Source organism: Lissotriton helveticus, chromosome 10, assembly GCF_964261635.1.
Source record: "Lissotriton helveticus chromosome 10, aLisHel1.1, whole genome shotgun sequence".
Taxonomy (NCBI): domain Eukaryota; kingdom Metazoa; phylum Chordata; class Amphibia; order Caudata; family Salamandridae; genus Lissotriton; species Lissotriton helveticus.
This window is the reverse complement of record NC_136071.1, coordinates 613,632,473-613,651,974: the sequence shown is the minus strand read 5'-3', so window position 1 is coordinate 613,651,974 and position 19,502 is coordinate 613,632,473. Positions and strand designations below refer to the sequence as shown.

The 19,502-nt window shown below is 48.1% G+C and overlaps 1 protein-coding gene across 1 annotated transcript in view; it reads right to left on the bottom strand.

Moving 5' to 3' along the window:
• LOC144784068 (uncharacterized) overlaps positions 1–19,502 on the bottom strand; it is a 1,315,621-nt gene that overhangs the window by 533,364 nt on the left and 762,755 nt on the right. The window contains exon 38 of the mRNA XM_078662758.1: positions 17,005–17,198. Coding sequence (XP_078518884.1) covers positions 17,005–17,198 — 194 coding nt within the window. The remainder of the gene's footprint in view (positions 1–17,004; positions 17,199–19,502) is intronic.

Below are 19,502 nucleotides of genomic sequence, written 5' to 3'. Positions count from 1 at the left end.
ATCAAGAGGCAAGAAGTTGCCCTTGCAAAAGAGACCCTGGCTCTTGAAAGAGAGAAAAAGTTGAGTGGGCTAGAACCCACTGGTGGCAGCATAATTCCTAGAGAAAGGGAAAGGTCTCATGACCATAGAAACCTAAACAAGATTGTCCCTCCCTATCAAGTTGGGGATGACATCCACAAATGGATAACTGCTTTGGAAAGGGCCTGCAAAGTGCAGAAGGTCCCCAAGGAGCAGTGGGCAGCAATCTTGTGGCTCTCATTTGCAGACAAAGGTAGAGATAAACTCCTCAGTGTTAGAGAAGAGGATGCGGACAACTACACAGTTCTTAAGAGTGCTCTGATAGATGGGTTTGGCTTAACCACTGAGTAGTATAGGTTGCTGTTCAGAGACACCCAGAAGACACAGACTCAGGACTGGACTGATTTTGTAGATTGTGCTACTAAGACTCTGGAGGTCTGGTTAATAGGCAGCAAGGTACACGACTATACAGGATTGTATAATTTGATTATGAGGGAGCAGATCCTTAATAATTGTCAAAACCAGCTTCTACATCAGCACCTGGTGGACTCTGATCTGACCTCTCCCCAAGAATTGGGAAAGAAGGCAGACAAATGGGTCAGAACCAGGGTGAGGCCTAGAAATCAGGGTGGTGACCAGAAGAAAGATTCTACCAAACCACAAGAGAAAGGTGGGGCTAAATCTAAAGATAAATCCACAACAGGACCCCAAAAATCCTCTGAGGGGGGTGGGTCCCAAACTCCTTCCTCTACTATCAAGAACCCGTATTGCCATGTATGTAAGCAACCTGGCCACTGGAAAACTGACAGCAGTTGCCCAAAAGCCAGCAATAAGGAAAACATTCCTCTAAGTAATACTCCAACACCTCCTGTTACTAGTAGTAGTAATTCCCCAGGTGGTGGGAGTGCCCCAAAAACTTTGGCTGTGTTTACTTGGGGAACTCAGGTGGACTCTGGCCTAACCAGGTCCCCTACTACAGCAACTCTAGTCTGTGACAATGGCATGGGGTTTGCCAACTTCACTGCTTGTCCCAATACCTTGGGCAAGTACAGACAGGAGCCCCACATCAATGGTCAGACAGCTGTGGCCTATAGGGACACAGGGTCTAGCATCACCATGGTGACTGAGAGACTAGTCCCCGCAGAACAGCTTTTACCTGGGTTTACATACCAGGTGACCAACATTGATGGAGTCAGGTCAGATCATGCCATGGCAGTAATACATCTCAGCTGGGGAGGTGTCACTGGCCCAAAGAGAGTGGCAGTGTCTACAGACTTGCCTGTAGATTGTTTACAGGCAATGATCTTGAGATCTCAGCTTGGGCTGAGGTAGAGCAACATGCCCATTCCAAAATGATAGGCCTTCCTGAAAAGGTTAGTAGGGCTGTGATGGTCACAGCCCAAACCCAAACAGATTTTTGTGTTGTGAAGCCTGAAACTATGGATCACTCCACTCAGACAGAGAGCATTGGGGAGGAAGAAAAGTCTCCCTCCCACCAGACATTAGGTGAGGGTCAGCTTCCTCAGGGAACTGACCCTATCCCTTGTGAAGGAACTGCCCCAGAGGTAGTCAGGCCTGGCCTGGCAGAGCCCCTGATGTCAGTGGACCCTTCTAAGGTGGTACCCAGTCTGGAGCAGGTAACCTGCCCCTCTTTACCCTGCCTCAGTCAGCCCAGGGCTGTAGAGGTCAGGGGGGGCAGTGGACCCCAAAGGGCCCCCTGTCCAGAAGCACCCCCCCCATCAGCAGATTAGGGGCACCCAGTCTAGTAGCCCTAGCCAAGTGAAAATTCCTCAACACTCTGAGGGATCTCCCTTACCCTTGTGTAACAACCTTCCCCAGATGGCCTCTGTTGGACACAGGCAAACCGGGGACTCAGTGGTCCCAAACCTGACCAGTCCCTCCAGTGGTCCAACCAAAGGGACCCACCCTCCAGCTGTAGGTAGCCAAAGGTTTGACCCTGAGAGCACAGTGCAACTCAGTCATGGAAAGAAAGGCATCCATGGTGGATAGTGATTGGAGGAAGCTGAGCCCAACATTAATGGAGCCTCACTTCAGTACTAATAATAATAATAATAATAAATAATAATCCTGAGCTTATAAAGCGCCTGGTTACACTAGCCAGTGTGTCCCCGCGCTGTGCCGCTGAGGAACCCGTCCTGGCCTGTTCCTGTGAGGTGCCCACTCCTGGGCACCCCAAGGTGAAGCCAGGCATCCTAGCGGTTGGGCCAGTGTGGAGATTAAGCAAGCTATTGCCCAGAGTTGCAGAGTGGGACCCATGATTAGAGTAGGCACTGAGGCGAGAGAGTTATCGGGTCCGAGGTCATTGAGTCCAAGACCCTGCCGCGACGTGAATTGAACCCTGGTCCCGGGCCAGACCTCTGCATCAGAGTCTGCTGCTCTAACCAGTGAGCCACACTTCTCCACTCCATCCCAGCACCAACCTTTTACTTTGCCAAAACACCCCATAGGAAGTAAATCCCAATGGTGGAGACCCTCTGATACCCTTAGGGTGAGGGATTGCTTAGTGGACCATAAGACACGGGGTAACCATGCTAGTGCAGGCACTTCCTTATATGGCCACTTAGTCAATATAGGCTTACCTGGACAAGGATAGCCTTATCTCCTTTCGTTTGGGGGGGGGGGTTGTGTAGGAAGGTGGAATCTGACTATATGGTTACCCCAACCTTTTTCCTGGTGTTTTGCTGGTTTTCAACTTAGTTGGCCTGGGACCCTGCTATTCAGGGCCCCAGACTATCTGCTTTCTCTATAAAATGGACTCCATGTACTTTAGGTACATACCAGATTGGTTACTGGGTCACCCTTATGAGCCCCTGTATAGTGTACCATAGGTACCCAGGGCATAGGTGCACCATAGGCCAACTAGGAGCTGCCGCATGTATTGTGCCACCCCTGGTTTGCCTTCCAAATTGACACCACAGGTCTGTTCACACAGCCTGGGTAAGGTGGTGTAATCACCCCTTACTTAGATATAGTATACCTATATCTACCTTTACATATAGACACATATACACCTATAAGCCACTCCTATGGTAGGCTTCGACAATCCTGGAGGCAGAGTGCTTGGTTTTATGTGAGAGGGTGTCTTAGCATGAGCTGAGCCCCTCTGTAGCTTTTGGAACCATCTCCTTATAGCTGTTCTATGATACAGCCATACCATATACCCTTAAGTGCATTATAATCCTCGCGGTTAATGCTAACTTTGGTTTGGCTTTACCAAAACATGTCGTGTAAGGTGTCAAACACTTTGGAATACTGCCCCCCTCCCGCCAATTGTGGCGGTAGGGGTAGCCTTCCACCCTTCTAGAGGGAAAAGACATGTATGTTACTGCTTTACCCGGTTAAAGTTAAACAGACCCTCAGCATCACAAAATGGATGCTGCTGCCACAGACACAAGTCTGACCTCCTGTTGCTGGGGGAAACTCCAGCTCTTCCCCAGACAGGGGTTTTGTGTATTGGGGCAGGGAGGGCTGCATTCAGTGAATGTATCTAGATACTGCCTGGGGCACACAAGGTGCTCCATGCATAGCCCGGTTCAAACCAGTTGCTGGGGCACTCCAGCCCCAGCTCTGGCGCAAAACTGGACAAAGGGAAAGGGGTGTAACCACCCCCTTCTCAGGTCCACCCATAGGAGGGATCTAGTCAAGTAATCCAGCCCCCATCCTTAGTATAAGTATAGGAGCTTTGTCCCCAGGACTTTAGAGTATCCTGGACTAATCTCTCAAAGACATATCTTGGACCTTCGACATTCCATTCTGACTGGAAGACGGAAGACATCTCCCTTGTGGTCAAGGAGTGACCACCCTGTGCAAACAGGCACCAACAGCATCTTTGCTGGGCTGCAGTTTCAAGGCTCCCATCGGAACCCGAAGACTCTGTGACTCAAGAACTGGATTTCCAGACTTCTCTTACCCCGATTCACATCCACAGCAAAGCTGAGACCCGTGGCAGACACGAATGATGTGGGACCGGACATCTTGGACATCCTGCATTTTGCTACCTGCACTCCTTTCCTGAAGCCTCAGTACGTTGTGCATTGGGGTACAAGAAGCCCCAGCCACGAGCACCATTTACACCGAAGCTCAGGCCCTCACACTCTGCAAGTGTCCCGTGGGCCCCGTCTTTGCATTTGAGCTCAATGCGTCTTCCCGATTCCTTGTCTGTTGGCTAGTGAGCCCCCTGAAGACGCCATCTTAAAATTAGGTTGCTTTCCTCATTTCTCCAGGCTTGCGCCAGCTTCCCTAAAAAGGAGAAGCACCACAGACCTTGGTGGTCTGCAACAGAGCCAATCTTGACATCCTGTGTGGGTTGCGATTGCCAAGGCTTGTTGGGTCCAATCCGGATACCGACACTGCAGTCATCTAGATCTATGGTGGGAAAGTTCTAATCCAGCTTCTGATCATTGTCGATGCTTCCTGGACCTCGTGGCTGAAGAGACAAACTCACCTTCTTCACCTTCAAGCATGCGACATCGCCTGGTTCCTTCCTGGTCACTGGCTAGTGACCCAGACTCTGTCCCCTCTGCTTTCAGGTTCTCCACATCACCGATCCACCCTTGAATCCACCCGGACACTATTCCTCTGGTCACCTGCAGCACTTCTTTGCAGCTCTCCATAGAAAACGACGGCGAAACCCGACACGAAAAGACACATATGCACCCGGCTTCCCTGGGTGAGGTAACACGAGCACTTTGGTGCTCCCGTGGGTCTTGACTCTCGAAGTGTCCTAGTTTAAAAGGGTTCCATCCTAGTCCATCCGGAAGTGTCCTTAAATTGTAACTTTGTATCTTTTACGAACTCCATAGAAAGTCAATGGGAACCCGCGCCTGTGTTTAGACACTGCACAGGGCTCCCGTGGGACTCCTACTTCCTAACCTTTGGTTGTTTAGTGTAGCCCCAGTGATTCTACAGGCCCTAGGCCTGCTTTCTAACTCTCACGTGGTACTTATATCACTTTCTTAGTATACGGTTTGTGAGGCCCCTAGGGCATAACGTATACTGTGCAACTTATCGTATAATAACTGTGTGACTTGTATTGTATTTTGACCTCTGACCTCATAAAGAGTGCAGAGGGGTTGTATTTTAGATTAAATACATATATATTTGATATATACCTTGTGTGTTGTCCTTTCATTTGTTATTCTAGGGATTATATATGTAAAACAACTTGCTTAACTCACCTTCTGAAGTCTTAGCCTGAAGACTGCTGGTTCATGCTACCCCTAGGATAGCTTTCTATAAGGTTGACTTTACAACCATCATCAATAAGGGTCGATTAGACTGGTGCAAGGTGCCCACTAGAACTAGTGGACATCATATGCCAGGCTAACTTCTCACAGAGAGACCACGAGGAGGCTTGCGGCGTATGCTTGTTGTCCCAGATCCCAGTGCTTCGGGTTGGTGTCCTCCTGGAAGTCCGAACTGAAGCCACCCAGCACCACCGTGTAAACTTCAGCGGCTCCCAGCATCTGCACCTGGCTGGAACATCCATACTCTTCATTGACCCTGTGCCTCGCTTTGTCTGCTGCCCCTGGGCTCTCTTTGATGGTGGCGACCTAACAATATACCCTCCCAGAGCAAGACTCGCTGAACTTTAGCATTTTCCTGCCCGCAGGGGAGAGCCTCATCGATACTTGGACTGGTTAAAACTCGCTGAATTGTAGAGGGGGCCAGAGTCTCGCTTATATCAGCTATGCCCTGGGCACGCCTTTGAGGGCATTCCTCTATACTGCCTGTTGACCCTGAGAAGAGCTTTGCATATGGTCGGCAGAGGAGGTGGCTCTGCGGGGCTCAAAGATTTGTCCCCTGAAATCCACTCCTCTGCATGGGGGGTGGCACAGCTGATCCAGTGAGCACAAGACTAATGGCGCCACAGGCACGGCCCCAGCTTAGGACATCCTTTGACACACAGCCTAGAATAGCAAGCATGGATCATGCCACTGTAGGTTTCCACTGCAAGATTCAACCCCACTGGCTCCTCCTGCAAAAGACAGCCTTCAGGAGAGTGTCATGAGATGTGCCCTCACCGCTGCCAGTGTACACTGGAGTTGGACACACAACACAACCCAACCACCAGAATGGCAGTGGCTAAGAATAAACAGGACCAATCAGTTTGTGAAATGCTTACCTGCTCCACTCCGACTACGACTAGAGACTCAGTCCATAGCTTGCAGCCCCTCACACAGACTGAACCAGAAGGGGCAGCCAACTCTAACCAAGCTGCGGTGACACAGGAGTTCTTAGCATCTCTATTTGACTCGCTACAGACCAATCTTCAAGCACCCAAAAAAGACCTCTCCCAAAACATACGAGATCTACAGCAGGACTTGTCATCAGTAGGGAACCGGGTCTCCAACCTGGAAGGTGATGAAATGACGAGAGGCGAGAAGGTAAAGATGCTGCCCCAAGAAATCATCAGCCTCCGTGAACAACATTACGACCTCAGAGCCCAAAGGGAGGACCCTGACAACAGGGCACACCACAATAACATCCTCCTCTGGGGGGTCCCTACGGGGGCGGAGGACTCAGCCATACGAGGATACACCCAGGTGCTTTTACGCTCCATTCTGGATTGGGAGGAGGGGGCAGATCTACGGCTAGATAGAGTCAACCAAGTTGGCTGCCTAGTGGGTCCCAACACTCGGCCACTGGGCATTCTAGCCTGCATGCACAATTTTCCAAATAAAGGAGGACATTCTGAAAGCAGCCAGCACCAAGCAACCTATCCACTTCCGCAGCCACACGCTCTACCAGGCTCTACCAGGATGTCTCACTTCTCACCCTCTAGGCATAGGGAGTTTAAATCAATAACCAACTGCCTGCGCACCAAGGCTGTATCCTATGACTGGGGCACCCCTTTGGGTTGGCCTGCCAATGGGAAGGCCAACTTCACTAACGTGGGACACCCAGCGATGCCCGCCATGTCCTCGGCTTGCCAGATGAGTCATCTTCCCGATCCATGCCTGGCTCTCCACGAGGGTCTCTATTCCGAGCACCATCCTGGCAAAAAACGGATAGAGCAAGCAGCACCCTTGTCCTGGACCAGCAGAGCATGCACAGGAGCGACAAGCATAACTGGATAGCTTGGCTTTAGCTTGGCTTTAGCTTGGCTTTAGGCACAGGTGGGGCCTTTTCATGAAAAGCACCTTACCCATAGCTTGCATCTTGGCACCATATGCCAAGCCGGTTCACCTTCCTCTGTCCTGCGGTGGCAAAGGTCTGACACCCAACAAACCAAAGTGCCCAGATAGCCTGGCATGCTAGTGGCCATCAATGATGGACTTCCCCGATTCATAGTTATGTTCTTATTGATTGTAGGGGAATGTTTCTATAGGTTTTTATTCTTTTACTCCACATGATCACCTCTGGGCACCAAGGGGCATACAGGAAAGGTGGGGTCTCTCCCAGATCCTCCTCATGGCCAGTTGCATCCCCATGGTACACAGTAGCTCACTACGGCTATCCCTATGACCAATCTTTCTGGAAGTTAAAGTGAAAAGCCTCATTGTGAGAGGCATCAACAATACCAGCAAACGAGCAGCGGTTTTGTCCCTTCTGGAATGCTTGGGTAGCGACATATGTCTCCTAAAGGCAATCCATTTGCTGTCCAAAGACATACATCGGATGCAGTCATGATGTTCCCATGGCAGCTGTGGTACTCTGATTCCTTGAAACGGGGTGGGGGTGGCAATCCTTCTTTACAGATGTTTTGGAGGCGAGATTCTAATTGCAATTGCCAAAATCAAGGAGCAGCTCATAGATAGCGTTTAGGTTTTGAGTCTGCACTTTTCATTTTACTCTTACCAACATTTACCCACCCAAATAACATCAAGAGACATTTCTAAGAGGCACCATTACATCTGTTCTGCACTCACCTGATGCTGCCATATTTAATTGGAGGTGACATGAACCTGGTTATGGACAATGATCAAAACAGCTCTGGCCAGCTCTCTGACAAGGCCTTCTTAGCTCATGGGTTTCGATGGCTAACAGACTGTGGCCTGGGCGATGTCTGGCGGTTCTCCCATCCCATCACACATGATTATACCTTCTATTCAACAGCTCACAAACCATATGCATGTATCAACCATTTCTCAGTAACACCTGCTCTACAGGCCCTTGTTAGCGACATCTTCATTGTGCCCAGATCACTATCCGATCATGCCTCTTTGACTCTGATAGTATGTATTGATACTAGTCCGTTCAGGACACAGAGCTGGCATCTGAGGGAGACCCTACTCCAATCCCAATCGACGATTACATCCATTTGCAAGGGGATCACTGATTTCCTCCATACCAATGACAACGGGGACACATCAGTAGCCTCTCTCTGGAGACACTCAAGCTAGTGGTACGAGGTGAACTCATAGCCATATTTGTCTCCAACACTCGCCAACACAAAGGAAAAAGAGATAGCTTGGAGCAGAAAGTCTAAGAGCTTGAGCCACCATACAAATACACCAGCGCCCCTCAGATTTGTAGGGATCTGGTTTACTCTCCAAGCACTTAGATTTAGACAGAGCAGAGTATTCCATAGAATGCCTCAAGCACAAATTCAACTTAGGTAGCAACCGTGGTGGCCGGGTGCTCACACATCGCCTACTGGCCTAAATCTACTCAGGGTCAGTCCAAATGATTCACCCCAGGCCTCTCACCGCTGCGCACACAGATCCCCAAATCACATTGTTGTTTAAGAATTTCTATAGCACTTTATTCACAGCCTCAGATTGTCCCTCCGCACACTTCTCAAGTTCTTTCGAAGACAGCCTCCTTACCTCCCTCACCCCCCATGATTTCTGAGGCGCTAGAGAAACGCATATGTATAGAGGTCATCACGGCCATTGATCTCCTGAAACTAATCAAGTCCCCTGGACCTGGCGGGTTCTCCTCACAATCCTACAAGGTCTTTTGCCAAGTCCTGGCCCCAGTGGTCACCCACATATCAACTCCTTTGCCCACTCCGTCTCCTTTACTTATCTCATGTTACAAGCCTCTTTTTGGGTCCTGCAGGCCCCTCTCACTCCTCAACATCGACGTTAAACTATTTACTAGCATTGTGGCCCATCGCCTTAATACTTTAATGCCAGGCTTGATTGACCTGTATCAGGCTGGCTTCATACCTGCCCGTCAATGTGGAGGTAACACCAGACGCATTCTCCCCTTACTAGACTAAACTCATTGAGTGAGGCTCTGCTCCTCTCTATTGATGCAGAGAAAGCATTCAATAGAGCCCACTGGCCCTATCTGTTCGGAACTCTAGAACATTTTAGTTTTGTAGAAGGGCCTTTACAGTGCACCTAGGGCATCAGTTCGAGGTAACGGGGTGACATCCCTGCCCTTTCCTATCCAATGCGGAACATGACAGGGGTGCCGCCTTTCCCCTCCTTTTTGCTTTATACATGGAATCCCTGGCCCAATGGATGAGGTCCCACCCAGACATCTCTGGCATCCAGTTCGGTGTGAACAGCACCTCAAAAGCCTCTACGTGGGAGATGTGATCCTAGCCATCACTGACCCAAATACATCCCTCCCTACCCTTGTAGCTGAACTACAACTTTTGGGACTCTCTCCAGCTTTAAAGTAAACATACAAAAGTCACAGATCTTAAATCTTTCGGTAACTTCAGCTCATGAAACCCTTCTTCACTCACTATTGCCGTTTGAGTGGGCCAAAGAGTCTATACCCTACCTTGGGATCAAGTTAGCATGCTCTGTCCCTAAAACCACCATACTCAACTACACAGCCCTCACTTCGCAAATACTAACTGACATTGACACTTGGCGCCATCTCCACCTATCCCGGCAGGGCAGAATAGCAGCTATCAAAATAATGATCCTACCACGTATTCTTTACATCTTCCAGGCCCTTCCACTGACCCTGCCAAGGAGCACATTGCGTTCCCTGCAAATTGAAATAAATAGGTTTATCTGGGATGGGAAGACGCCCCGCCTTCAGAAGCACCTCCTATACCGCCTGCTGTGGGAGGGCGGACTTGCAGTGCCCCTCCTCCTCTTGTCATCGCGCGCATTGCCGGACAGATTTTAAAAGTGTATTTACATAGTCGTGTATATTTGCTTTAAATTGCGCCGCCTGTAATCGCGCTGTTGTTCTTGTTGCTTATTTCGCTGGGCGCTTGCTATTGCTACAACTTGGGGCATAGTCAGGCTTACCTGCATTTTAAATTGTGCCTTCACCCCCATTTGGCGGGACTTAGGTAGTAGGGTCCCTGGTCCTGGTGCTCCGTCCGCCATCTTGGGTAGGTACTGACGCTTTGGGCCACTCTCAGGCGCCATACTGGTCGGGTCTAGAGGCTCTAGCAGCCGGAAGCCCGCGCATTGGAGAGCTTATTTAAGCTGCTCTCTGAATACGCATTACAGACCTCTCTTGTCATCGCGCGCATTGCCGGACAGATTTTAAAAGTGTATTTACATAGTCGTGTATATTTGTTTTAAATTGCGCCACCTGTAATCGCGCTGTTGTTCTTGTTGCTTATTTCGCTGGGCGCTTGCTATTGCTACAACTTGGGGCATAGTCAGGCTTACCTGCATTTTAAATTGTACCTTCACCCGCATTTGGCGGGACTTAGGTAGTAGGGTCCCTGGTCCTGGTGCTCCGTCCGCCATCTTGGGTAGGTACTGACGCTTTGGGCCACTCTCAGGCGCCATACTGGTCGGGTCTAGAGGCTCTAGCAGCCGGAAGCCCGCGCATTGGAGAGCTTATTTAAGCTGCTCTCTGAATACGCATTACAGACCTCTCTTGTCATCGCGCGCATTGCCGGACAGATTTTAAAAGTGTATTTACATAGTCGTGTATATTTGTTTTAAATTGCGCCGCCTGTAATCGCGCTGTTGTTCTTGTTGCTTATTTCGCTGGGCGCTTGCTATTGCTACAACTTGGGGCATAGTCAGGCTTACCTGCATTTTAAATTGTGCCTTCACCCGCATTTGGCGGTACTTAGGTAGTAGGGTCCCTGGTCCTGGTGCTCCGTCCGCCATCTTGGGTAGGTACTGACGCTTTGGGCCACTCTCAGGCGCCATACTGGTCGGGTCTAGAGGCTCTAGCAGACGGAAGCCCGCGCATTGGAGAGCTTATTTAAGCTGCTCTCTGAATACGCATTACAGACCTCTCTTGTCATCCCGCGCATTGCCGGACAGATTTTAAAAGTGTATATACATAGTCGTGTATATTTGTTTTAAATTGCGCCGCCTGTAATCGCGCTGTTGTTCTTGTTGCTTATTTCGCTGGGCGCTTGCTATTGCTACAACTTGGGGCATAGTCAGGCTTACCTGCATTTTAAATTGTGCCTTCACCCGCATTTGGCGGGACTTAGGTAGTAGGGTCCCTGGTCCTGGTGCTCCGTCCGCCATCTTGGGTAGGTACTGACGCTTTGGGCCACTCTCAGGCGCCATACTGGTCGGGTCTAGAGGCTCTAGCAGCCGGAAGCCCGCGCATTGGAGAGCTTATTTAAGCTGCTCTCTGAATACCCATTACAGACCTCTCTTGTCATCGCGCGCATTGCCGGACAGATTTTAAAAGTGTATTTACATAGTTGTGTATATTTGTTTTAAATTGCGCCGCCTGTAATCGCGCTATTGTTCTTGTTGCTTATTTCGCTGGGCGCTTGCTATTGCTACAACTTGGGGCATAGTCAGGCTTACCTGCATTTTAAATTGTGCCTCCACCCGCATTTGGCGGGACTTAGGTAGTAGGGTCCCTGGTCCTGGTGCTCGTCCGCCATCTTGGGTAGGTACTGACGCTTTGGGCCACTCTCAGGCGCCATACTGGTCGGGTCTAGAGGCTCTAGCAGCCGTAAGCCCGCGCGGCGTAATAGTATAAATAGATATGTGTAGGCAGGCGCGCAGCGGGTGCGCGCAGCGGACGCGCTGTAGACGCGCCGGAGGTGCGCCAGAGGTAAGCCCGTTTGCGCCCGTTCGCGTTCCGGGCGCTTCTGGCGCACCTACCTCTTCTCATCTGGCAGAGCCTCGTGCGGCCTCTTACGAGTCATTGAAGCCTACCGTTGGCGGTGAGCAATATTTGTCTATCTCTTCCTCGTATAGGACTCTGTCTTGTGGTCTGTTGAATGCTCGCTCTCTCGTAAAGCATTATGCCGAGATTGCTCTGCTAATAGATACTTTCCATCTGGACATATTATTTGTGACCAAAACTTGGGCCACGACAGACTGTGGGATGGAACTTGGCTGGGCTTGCCCGCCAGGTTACCTCATAAGACACACTCCCCGAGCCTCTGGTAGGGGAGGTGGAGTAGGATATATTTTTAGAGACTCGATCTCCCTTTCAGAACTGGTGGTAAAAAAGGTAGTGGGGTTCGAGCTCATGGGCTTTTCCATTTCGGCCCAGGGAGGTACTCTGGTAGCAGGTCTTCTATGCTACAGACCACCCTCTCTGTCTACAACGGCCCTTCAAGCACTGGTCGATTTGATTTATGACCTTTCCAACTCCCATGCTAAATTTTTAGTACTGGGGGATTTTAACCTCTGGCCTTCTGGTCCTCATGGTTTGGCCTTTCGAGAACTTTGCCAAGCGTGCAGCAACATTCAACTTGCTCAACTGGTCTTGTCGCCTACCCATGTCAAAGGGCATATTTTAGATCTGGTATTTGCGGAAAGGGATTTAGTTGTGGTGGAAGAGGTTGTAGATCAGTGTTGGACCGATCATTCACTGATTACTATGTCTTTTGTCATGCCTGCTCCGCTAAAACCTAATAAATCGGGCGGCATGAAGCTCAATCGACAATGGAATCATCTTCTTAGGGAGCCGAGTCGACCCACACTACTACCGGGAACTTTTCTAGTGGAGGAGAATGTGGACAAGAGCTATGCATCCCTTTGCCAGCATATCCTGACATCTTTGGATGAGCTGGCCCCTTTGCGTAGGGTGAGAGACAGGCCTAGAGGAGCTAATGCCTGGTTTAGTGAAGATCTTGGACAGCATAAGCTTCGATAGAACAGGCGGAGCGCACCTGGAGGAGCGGGTATAAGGAGCAGGATAGGGCAGCGTATAAAGTGGCCCTGCATGAATATAAGGTCCAGCTAAGGAGTGCAAAAGCTAAGTTCTTAGAAAGCACTTTGGCGAAGGCCTCCAATAAATCACAGACCCTGTTCAGGCTGCTTAATAACTTATCTAACCCGTCTTGTACAGTACCAGCTATTCCGGCTTCGCAGGAATTGTGTGATTCGCTGGCCCTCGCATTTGAGGAGAAAAACAGGACCATTCTGACTGGACTTATGGCATACGGACAGTCTGCGCCGCTTGTATCTTCCCCTTTGGAATCTCCGCCCACTTGGTATCCGAGTGGGGTAACAACAAGGAAGATCTTCCTCAGCTGTCTTGCTTCCCCATTCTCTCGTTAGAGGAATTCTGTGTCTTGGCGAACGGCGTATCTTCAGGGTCACCACTTGATCCAATGCCCCATAAGATCTGGAAGGCATTTCAAGATGAGTTGTTCCCTCCACTGCACTCTATCTGCTGCCAATCGCTGATTACAGCGACAGTTCCAGACAGTTGGAATATGGCAATAGTAACACCTTTGCTAAAAAAGGCTTCTCTGGACCCCCTCTGTTCGGCTAGTTATAGGCCTCTCTCGCTTTTACCATTCGCGATAAAAATTCTCGAGAGGTGGGTCACGAGAGCCTTGTCTAACTTCCTGGAAACAAATCTCTGTCTGGATGCTGTCCAATTTGGCTTCAGACCAGCCCATGGCACCGAGACCGCTCTGGTCACCGTGTTGGATGATCTACGAATGCGAGTCGACAGGGGCAAGTCAGCATTTTTGGTGCTACTAGACATGTCGGCCGCGTTCGACACGGTAGACCATGAAGTCCTACTTGGACTTCTTCGGAGTGTGGGAGTTAGTGGTCTGGCTCTAAACTGGCTTACATCTTATCTTGGCAACAGACAACAAGCTGTGGCATTACCACCTTTTCGATCAGCCACACGACAGGTGAATCAAGGAGTCCCCCAAGGGTCGGCCGTTAGTCTGATCCTTTTTAATCTATATCTCCGTCCCTTGGTAAAACTGATAAAGTCATTCGGCATATCAGTCATCAATTATGCCAATGACACTCAGTTGAATTTTTCATTTGAGGGATCGGAGATAATTTCAAGGGACACTTTTCACCGTTGTATGTCGGCTACAGCAGCATGGTTGCGAGCCAATTCCCTGCAATTTAATGGGTCAAAAACGGAGGTACTCCATTGCTCCTTGGACCGCATTCCTCGGGCATTACCGGTTGATTTCTGGCCAACCTCTGTCCCGGGCTCGGTGGAAGCTGCAGAATCAGCCCGTAATTTGGGAATTCTGTTTGAACCCAATTTACAGCTCGATGCTTCTGTAGATAGGACGGCAGCGACATGTATGGGCCTGCTTCGTGCCCTACGTAAAATCCTGCCATTTCTTCCTCGGGGATCCAGAGCAGAGGTAGTGCGTAGTTCCATCCTCAGTAGGTTAGACTACTGTAACGCACTACTTCTGGGAGCCCCTAAGATCTTGGTCCTAAAGTTGCAAAGGATTCAGAACATGGCTGCTAAACTGGCCTTGTCTCGACCACGGTCTGCCTCTTCATCGGCAGCTCTAGCCGACCTTCACTGGCTACCGGTCCAGCAGAGAATTACTTTTAAAGCTCTGTGTCTTGTATTCAGGGCTCTGCATGGACTAGGACCAATACCACTCCAAAATCTTTTTTCCTGGTATCAGGCTGCCAGACTTCTGAGATCCTCCTCTGCGTTCCTGGTGAGGATTCCCAGGATAAACAGAGTGAGGATGGGCGGCCGCGCTTTCAGCTTTACGGCCGCCACGCTATGGAATACTCTACCTCTGGCATTGAGGAGTAGCCACGATCTGTCCGCGTTTAAAAGGGATCTTAAGACCTACCTGTTCCCAAGAGTAATGTAGCTTACCTATTGGATGGTTAGATATGGTCTCAGCGCCAGGATACCCTTTGGGTGACAGCTGCGCTTAACAAGCATTAAATACATACATACTACCAAGCCCCTCAACTAAGTTTTTAAGTGGAGTGGAGCCAACCAGCTCTCATATTTGGAAAAAACCCTGGCTCCCCTAGAAACATGGGGCTTGTAGACTCTATTCTTCATCAGTTACTAGCTCTGTTTCTGTGTATGGGATGTGGTTGCAACCAAGCCTGGCTTGACCTCCTTTCTGTGCCCCTTTGACCTCAATCATAGCCAATCTGGACTTTACCCCAGGGATTCAACCAGACAGGGTCCAGCGCTGGCAAGAAGGGGGATGCAAGTAAATAGGATGCATGTGTGACCTCCAAGTGATCATCACCTTTGAACACTTGAAATCTGATTATGGCCTGGAAGAAATCGATTGTATTCAATATCTCCGGTTTCACCACTGGGTGATGCAGCCCTACATTAAACCACATGCAGAGAGGCCCTTTACTCCCTTCGAAAATGGATACTTCTTTAAAAAGTTGATAAGTGCATCATTACTGAGCTTTACAACATACTGGGTCGGGGGGGACCACACATTGGGTCGACAGGAAAAACTAGATGGGAGGCTCAACTTGCTAGGGCCCTTTCTGACATCAAGTGGGAAGACATCTACTATAGAGCCTGACACATGGAGCATAGCATGACCAGCACCGAAACAGCGTACAAGATAGTGTCCTACTGGTACTTGATCCCCGTCCGGCCCCAAGTGTTAAATCCTGGACGTTCAAAATTGTGCTGAAGTGGCTGTGGGGTTTCAGGGCATGCTGCTCCACCTTCTATGGCACGGTTGGAACCTAGCCCACTATTGGGAGTATGTACTTGAGAACAGAGACCAAGCCTTCAGTACCTCGATTCCAAGGTTCCCAGCCTACACCATTCTGGGACTTCCCAACCCACTGACTTTCACGCATCGCTCGACTCGAGAGGAATAGCTCTGGCACTTGGGGCGGACCACCAAGTTATTCTCGCCTTATTGGGCACCGAGAATATCACTGATTACACTAACTGGCTGCACAAATAATGGTTCATCTTAGGAATGGAAAAATTGTCTGTATTTGTTGACCCTAAGGGCAATTCCTATCTCGACTTATGGGCCCCATCCATTCATTCACATACTCTCATCCAAATACAACTAATTAACATGTCCATCTTTTCTTAAACTGCTTCGTTTACTCCCAAGGACCGAGCATGCTGACAATTCCGCTCCACCCTAAGTCTCCAGATCCTCTAGTCCTCTCCTATCTTCATCACTTGCCCTGACACACTTCTTCTTCAGATCACTTTGCTGTACCATATAAAGGAATAAATGGGGAAGGGGTGTTTTGGTTTTATTGTGTTTACTATGTTAAACATGCCTCAGTAACGCGGACGGCCCTAGGGTTGTAGGCGGACAACTGTGTAAGTTTCTACCTCTAAGCCTTACCGGGCACTGCCGGACCTCTGGGTTGTGCATGGTGACGACTTGCTGTGGCTTGAATAAACATAAACATAAATGTAACTGGAATGCAATTGAAGCTTTTTTTCAAACATAACACATACATGTTACATATAATGCACATTTTAGAATATTGATATGACTAATGAAAGTTCATAACCATAATTAGTTCTACACATTGACATTTGATTTTGATGTATTATTAATATGATAAAAACAGAGAGTGTCAGCTTGAGGAACCTTGGTAAACTGGACAAGAAAACATGTTTTAAGGCTCAATTAATTCAGGAGGGCATGGAAACCTACATTTAAGAATTACCTTTTGCTCCCTGACAAACTAAGAACCTTATTAATGGATTTTCCGAAATAGTGGGAAAAATCAACTAGGAAATGCAAAAATGTATTGCCTTTGCATTACTTAAACTATGCACATAATAGTATTTAATGATACTGCATCCTGCAGAATAGAAATACATGTTAGTCTTATTTGTTTAAGAAAAGGGTAGATATTTGCCAAAATGGTTGTATACATCTGATGCCCTAAAGTTTAGACTTACCTTCATTTATGTTGTTCTTGTGCTTTAGAGATCCAGCCAGTGAAATGAGTTTGGGAATAGTCTTCAGACCATCCACATTGTGCTGGATTTGCCCGTTCAGAGACAAAACTTGGCCAACTTTTTCCTCCTTGGTTCCGGAAAGATCTATCTGAAAGGTGCTTTGACTTAAATTAATTTCAGATGACATTGATATCCTAGAAATAAAAAATTAGATGTGATCAGGAGACAACAAAGCTGAAAGAAACATAGTCACTACATTTTATTAAGAAAAAAAGAACATTCAATAAATAAAACATGATGGTCGTCATTACAAAAGAAATACATCGGTAGAGAGGATTTACAGAATTATCCTCTTGTTGGAATTGAAAATGATATTGCCCCCTTGCTCATGCTTTATACAGTGCTAAGTTAGCATTCATGGCGCCATTTTATTAGTAGCCACCATTCTACTCTATGATTGAAGTTAAGCTCCTGCCTCATTTTGCATGCCTCAGCAGAAAAACGGTCTCTATGCCCCTTTGCTCATGTTACTCCAAGACCGATTTCAGCTCCACTAATGAATGTACTCTCTATTGTTGCATACCTTAACTGTTAGATAGGCTTGTTCACTCTAATGGTAAGCAGGGGTGAATGGCCTTGGAGTGAAGATAACATGTACCCAGTCCCAGGACTGCAGCTCATTCTACGGTGCCTCCTTTGTTTGATAGTGTCTGTACTGGAATTTTCCAGTCTGGGTGTGTTCTTAGGGGTTTGGAATGGTATAATACCTTGTGTTCCGTTGAGGGGGTCAGTCCCTCTGCAGCTATCGCGTGAGGCAGGTCAGACTGGACTCCGCTGCAGCGCAATACTAATAAATAACTTGGTTTGTATTCTCTACTGTTTCACTGACTCTTCAGTTCTTGTGGAAGGCTGAGAAGTGGTCATGAGTGACCTGGGTGACCCTATTTGGGTCACTTCCTTCACTTTTTCTGCCAGAGTGGAATGGGGAAAAAGGGGAGCTGGTCTGTTTGCCCCCACCTAGAATTTTCCATGTAGTGTGTCTTAGGAACACCAAACAGTAATATCTTTGCTGCAGAGGAGGGTATGGTGGTGAACGTCTGAAAAAAAGGCCTTGGTGTGGCCCAGCCCTGCAGGCAGATGGAGTTTCCAGAGCACCACCATAAACAGGCAAGTATCTGGGAGACCCAACAGTGCCATCCCTACATACATCACCCACGGTAAGAAAGAAAAAACTGGAATTATTGTGGGTGATATGTGAGTTGTCAAGGAAGGCAGTGTAATGGAAAGATGGTATTTATTACTGGCAGTGACAGGGCATGGGATCTCATTTGCCTAGGTATTTCCAAAGGTAAATTAGGCCTGACCACGCATGAAAGGTGATGCGTGAAGACTTAGGCCAAAAGCTTATTGGCAGCAGCAACATACTCCACCAGTTTTTATAAATTGCTTAGCATAATGGAGCAGAAGCTCTAAGAGATTTGTAGCTTCACCTACCAATGGGTGAGAGACACTGTTCTTTGGGTAATAAGGCCCAATTGCAGATGCATGTCAAACTATATGTTTTAAGTGTGGTTTAGTGGCTTTTTGAAAAAGTATTAGGGATTTCTTCCACATATTAGGAGGCAAAATAAAACGATGGAATAAACTTATGTCTGACATTCAGATTCAGAAGGATATTAAAATGATCAACCCTGCCATGATGCAAATTATTAATACATCACTAATGGCGAGAGCGGTCCCTTAAGATTTTAAATCAGCATTTGTGCATCCCAGGCTGAGAAAACCTTTTTTAAGTTATGTGGACCCTGCATATTGCTGTCACATATTGTTGCTACTTTATCTGGCGACACTCCTAGAAAAGGTAGTCACTACTCAACCTCATTCGAGTGTGTAAAAAAAGAAAAACAGATAAGGTAGTACAGATTTCAGGCCAGGTCTCGGAATTGAACCAGACATCACTTTGGTTTTATGCGATTTTCTGATGTTAGCCGATAGTGGAGGATCAGGAATAATAATACTGCCTGGATTTATCCACCGCCTTTGACACCACTGACCACAACTTCTTACTCTACCAAGTAGAAAGTGAGGTCATAAAAGACACAGGCCTTCATTGCCCAAATCAAAAAGAGAACTCAACGGAAAAATTAGGCTCCTATTCTTTTTCTCCCTGTGTTGCAGAATCCCACATGGGCCAACTCTTTCCCTACTATTGGTCACTCTTTATTTAAAACCTTTAGCCCTACTTTTAGATTAATTCAGTGTGATCACCTAACTTATAACTAACTATAAACTCATAGGATGATCCAGGAAAGCTAATGATTGGATTACATCCTACTTCAGGTGTGGTTAGTAACTGGGTTCCTCAACATTTTCATAAATTAAACACATCTAAATCCGCAATCCTAGCAGTACCAAACAAAGTTATTTGTTAACACTCAACCCTATGCCACTCCCACAATGGGATTGTGCCCCACTCCTTTCTCTACCATTAGCAATCA